Below are 5031 nucleotides of genomic sequence, written 5' to 3' on the forward strand. Positions count from 1 at the left end.
GCAGGCCTATGTAGATAAGTGTGTAAAAAAAGATTTTCACAGATACCCAAATTTCAACGCATGTTTTTTATTCATTATTTTGGCTACACTTATTCATAGTTAATCGTGGCTTAATAATAAGGATTTAAAACATAAATATATATATATATATATGAAGAGTTCATTTGCAAAAACAGATAACTCCGTTTTTTTAAATGTTCAAAAATCATGTTTTTTTTGGGAAGAGCTCTTCGGCTTGTGCAGACCGAATACAGTCCGGAGCTGCTAAAGAACGTTCGACAGCTCTATGAGACGCGCTTCCCCAAAGCCTCGTCCTGGCTGGCGGCCCGACGCCCTGAGTCCGTGCCCGTAAACTATCCTGCCCTTAACTCCTCGCCCAGAGGCACGGTCCAGGGCACAGACTACCTCAACGGCATCCCCAAACCAGCTCCGCCTCCTGTGGCAGAAGTCAAATTGGTGCCCCTGCCGTTCTACCACAACCTAGAAACGCTGCTGCCACCCACAGAACTAAGTGAGTCCCATTATTATGAATAAATAATAACCCAATTATAATAGGTGTGTCTAGCCAACAAGAAAGCCATTAAGTGAGCTAATTATGTTTTTGTCTCACTTTGCAGTCGCACAGAACAGCGAGAAGCTGCAAGAAAGTCAATGTGTTTTTGAATTAACACCAAGTCAAGTGGAACAGATCCGGAACTCCAGGTAAGAAAAGTCATCTTGCTAACTGGTGGCTTTATTTAGCAATCAATGGCCAATAACAATGCTGATGTTTAGGAAATCAGGATGTATTGTCAACAACAACAACGTTTGTCAGGTATCTACATTGTCATCTGAGGAGATTACAAAGATTAAACGAGTATTTTTTTCAACTCTAAAATAGGGATGTTCATTTTAACCGTTAACCGACCGTGAAGAATTTTGACCGATTAATACAATCAGTTAAACGGTTTAAAGATTCGTCTGAAAGAAGAAAGTCATATACACCTAGGATGACTTGAGGGTGAGTAATTTATGGGCTAATTTTCATTGTTGGGTGAACTAACCCTTTAACTGTGTGCGCATTCGGCGCCGGCGCAATCATTTGAATTTTTTCCTTCTAACAGAGGAAGCAACTAGGCTACTCCTTTTAGTCCTAAAGATAATCGGAATTTTAAAAGGTTTGCTTTTATCTGTGTACATTCACAATAAAAACAAATCTTTGTGCTTTTGTAAAATAAGCCTAAAGAAAAATAGGATGCCGCTTTCTGCTGTCTGGTTTCCTTTCGCGCAGCACAAAAATGAACCGAAACTCTGCATACTAGGCTACTTGTTACACAGTTTTTCTTTCATTTTCTTAATTTATTATTTAAGTAAAAATATATTTCTCGTAAATTAATCCCCGGGAAACAAATGTTAGTATTTTTTAATGGGTCACGGACACGTATCCTTTCTAATTTAATTAAATTCGAATTTAAAATAATATTTTCGGTTAACGGTTAATAATCGGTTAACGAGCGTCAGTTGTCGGTTAGGAAAAATAACCGAAATGAACATCCCTACTTTAAAACATGAAATGTGGAGTTATCTGCTTTTGCCAAAAAACGACTGTTGGAGTTACCTGCTTTTGCTATAAAACAAACTTTTAATATGTAAAAAAAAAACATATTTTCAATAAACTTAAATTTTGTAAATTACCTGTATTTGTTTAAGTTATTATTACTTAATCAAAACAACCCAACTGCAGTTTGATTGATATTACTTGGAATGCACAATAAAAAAAAAACGGACCGATTAAAAATGGAGTTATCGGTTTTTGCAAATGAACTTTTCATATATATAGAAACAAAATATATATATAAAAAAAAAATAATACAAAAGAATATTAAGCGTCTTTAATTGTTTACTCATAACATTTTTTCTTACTTACACATGCACAGTGAACTTCGCCCAGGGATGAAATCCGTTCAAGTTGTTCTCAGGTACGCCATTCAGCTAAATCATGTCTGTACATCACGTTTTAGAGTCAGAGATGCATTTATTGCATGCTAACATATCCTGTTCTCCTCCTAGAATCTGCTACACAGACTCTATCGGCGTTCAGGAGGACCAATATCCTCCCAACATTGCTGTGAAAGTGAATCAGTCCTACTGTCATGTACCGGTAAGTGTTACGAATTTGATTAGGCTGAAAGAACAGGGAGTGTGGTGGTTTCACCACTCAGGAGGATCGTGAGCCTCAATACACCAGAATAAATTTTCTGAATGCATCTGTTGTGTTTTAAATGGTTTTCTTAGAATGTTGTATAACTTGTTGCTGTAAATTATTAATTCACTTATTTACATTACTTCTTTTTGTTCAGGGTTACTATCCTTCCAATAAACCGGGTGTTGAGCCACGTCGGCCCTGTCGACCCGTCAACATCACGCCATGGTTACACCTCTCCACAGTCACTAACAGAGTCACCATCACATGGGGCAACTTTGGAAAGGTACTGAGCTATTTTCTTATATCTATATATGTGAATGAACATGTTAGATGAAGATGAGTGTGTTGTTACTGACCTCTGTGTTTTGGATGCAGCGGTACTCTGTGGCAGTGTACCTGGTGAGGGTGTTCACATCTGGAGAGCTCTTCAACCAGCTGAAGCATTGCTCAGTCGAGAGTCCCGAACGTTGTCGCGAACGCAGTAAGTTTCTCACCTTGGGCAAACACATTGCATGATCAGTGGTTACACTTGAAACCCTGGAAGTGTGATGTATGAAACAATAGTAAAAAAAAAAAAAAACAGTTGAAATGATTTGCATGTATTTTTTAATGTATTCTCAGGCTTTTAATTAATAAAACTAATTAATCACAACAAAAAAATAGTTCACTGTATTAGTTCATTGCATTGACTTCCGTGATTGATTAATTTAATGTTTTTGGTTCATAAAGGAACCTTTTAACCATTTGCTATGTGGTAGTTTCAATGCCTACTAAAGGATTAGGCTATATAAACACTAAACATTATTTATTTGAATAATACATTCAAAAGTTTTTAATAAATACTTTTGCTATCTATAAATTAAGCAGCACAACGGTTTTTAGCATTGATGATAATATGAAATGTTTGAGCACCAAATCAGCATATTAGAATGATTTCTGAAGGATCATGCGACACTAAAGACTGGAGTAATGGCTGCTGATAATTCAGCTTTGACATCACATGAATAAATTACATTTTAAAATGATTGTTTTCAATTTTAATATATTTTTAATTTCAAAAATATTTTGCAATAATACTATATTTTTACTTAAATAAATGCAGCCTCGGTGCGTTTAGCCTTTTTCTTTCAAAAACATTGACAGACTTTAAAACAGTAGTGTGTGTGTGTGTGTGTGTAAATATACATATATACATGGCATCAATATTATACTGAAACCTTTTTTGTTTGTATGTACACAGTTCAGGACAAGTTGCGCTTTGATCCTGAGAGTGAGATTGCCACTACGGGACTGCGAGTGTCCCTCATCTGTCCTGTAAGTGTCCTGTTTTTGTCTTTTATGTGGAACCTTAGCTGTGGAACCATCATAGCAATGTTATAGATCTAATAAGTCTTTTCAACGCAGCTGGTAAAGATGAGACTTGGAGTGCCATGTCGAGTGCTCACCTGCGCCCACCTGCAGTGTTTTGACGCTGTCTTTTTCCTGCAAATGAATGAAAAGAAACCCACGTGGACCTGCCCCGTATGCGACAAACCCGCTCCCTTTGAGCTTCTAACTATTGATGGGTAAGCACAGTTACTTAAACTCCTCGCTTCTCGCAGGCTCTGGCAGTAAAACTCACCAAACGTGACCCATTTCAGGTTGCTGTCCGAGATCCTTAAAGAGACGCCGGAGGATGTGGAGGAGATTGAGTATTTGACTGACGGTTCATGGAGGCCAATCAGGGATGACAAAGAGAAGGAAAGAGAGCGGGAAAACAGCCGCACACCTGACTGTCCTGTGGTGGATATATGTAAGAAGGTTTCTTCCTTCTGAAATGTCATTTTCAACACGTTTAACTTGCATAATATTACATTTGAGCAAATCTAAATATTTAATGGGAAATAACGGGTCTTAACTCTCATCCAAGGTGTTCCTGAGGCGAACGGCCACTCCCCAGCACACAGCGGCACAAACCAGACCGGGAAGTCTGGATCGGGTGGTGCATCGGCAGGAACCGGCGGCACCAGTGCCGGGGCGGGGGGCGGAGCTGTGGTGGATCTGACTCTGGACGACTCTTCGGAGGAAGAAGGAGGGGGCGGAGCTGAGGACAGTGAGGACACTGATGACAGCCAGGACAGCCCCGCCCCTAAAAGGGGCAGATATGATTATGACAAAGACCTGGTCCCCGCATACTGAGACTGGCAGGACACTAAGACTTGTTGGGGGGGGGGGTGTAGATGGGATCTGAGCCTTGGAAATTCAAGAAACATGTCCCCGTGTCCTCTCCCAAATGCATACACACATGCACTCACATAGACATGCACACTCATGCGCTGCTGACATCTGGAGCAGTCGGGCATCACATTGACAAACTTGTTGATGCCCCTTAAAGCTATTCCCAATCATTCACAGCATCTTAATACTGTATTCTCCCTTTAAAGACCATGGAAGAGTAACACCACCCTCAGTTCTACTCAATCGTCCTCGACTTCCTCTCCACTTTGTGTTCTGACAGGTTTAAACATCCTGGGCATTTAAGATCTTGCCAGTTTTAGTTTTATATGGAGCTGTTCAGACCTTCAAAACATTGTGAGACAAGCCACAGTATCTCAAAAACGTTCATTCCTTTGGGTCGAGATCATACAACCATTTACAATCTATTCAGAGGCGTTTTCTGTTGGTCCTCCACATAAGATGTTTATGTTAGCTGTTTGTTTTGATGTGATTTGGAGACATTGCTGACGAATTTCCATCTCTCATATATATCTATATATATATCTATATATCTATATATTAGGGATGCACAATATTATCGGACTGATATCGGAATCGGCCGATAATGGCTTTAAATGTAAATATCGGCA

General features: G+C 39.2%; 1 protein-coding gene across 1 annotated transcript; it reads left to right on the plus strand.

Moving 5' to 3' along the window:
• The first annotated feature begins 207 nt into the window (after positions 1-207).
• On the plus strand, positions 208-4925 carry LOC107719641 (E3 SUMO-protein ligase PIAS4-like). Its single transcript, XM_016527126.1, has 10 exons — positions 208-511; positions 618-702; positions 1917-1958; positions 2050-2140; positions 2340-2468; positions 2561-2666; positions 3426-3499; positions 3590-3750; positions 3826-3977; positions 4095-4925. The coding sequence occupies exons 1-10, from the start codon at positions 208-210 to the stop codon at positions 4361-4363; spliced, it is 1413 nt and encodes a 470-aa protein (XP_016382612.1). The 3' UTR covers positions 4364-4925.
• The last annotated feature ends 106 nt before the right edge of the window (positions 4926-5031 follow it).

The sequence above is a fragment of the Sinocyclocheilus rhinocerous genome, unplaced genomic scaffold, assembly GCF_001515625.1.
Source record: "Sinocyclocheilus rhinocerous isolate Xijiao unplaced genomic scaffold, SAMN03320098_v1.1 scaffold1294, whole genome shotgun sequence".
NCBI lineage: Eukaryota > Metazoa > Chordata > Actinopteri > Cypriniformes > Cyprinidae > Sinocyclocheilus > Sinocyclocheilus rhinocerous.

What these genes read in the sequence shown, in the direction of transcription:
- LOC107719641 (XM_016527126.1), top strand. Translation starts at nt 208, where the DNA reads ATGTTTTTTTTGGGAAGAGCTCTTCGGCTTGTGCAGACCGAATACAGT. An exon ending in GCTGCCACCCACAGAACTAA is followed by an intron (nt 512 to 617) that starts GTGAGTCCCATT and finishes CTCACTTTGCAG; the next exon opens with TCGCACAGAACAGCGAGAAG. An exon ending in CGAACGTTGTCGCGAACGCA is followed by an intron (nt 2,667 to 3,425) that starts GTAAGTTTCTCA and finishes GTATGTACACAG; the next exon opens with TTCAGGACAAGTTGCGCTTT.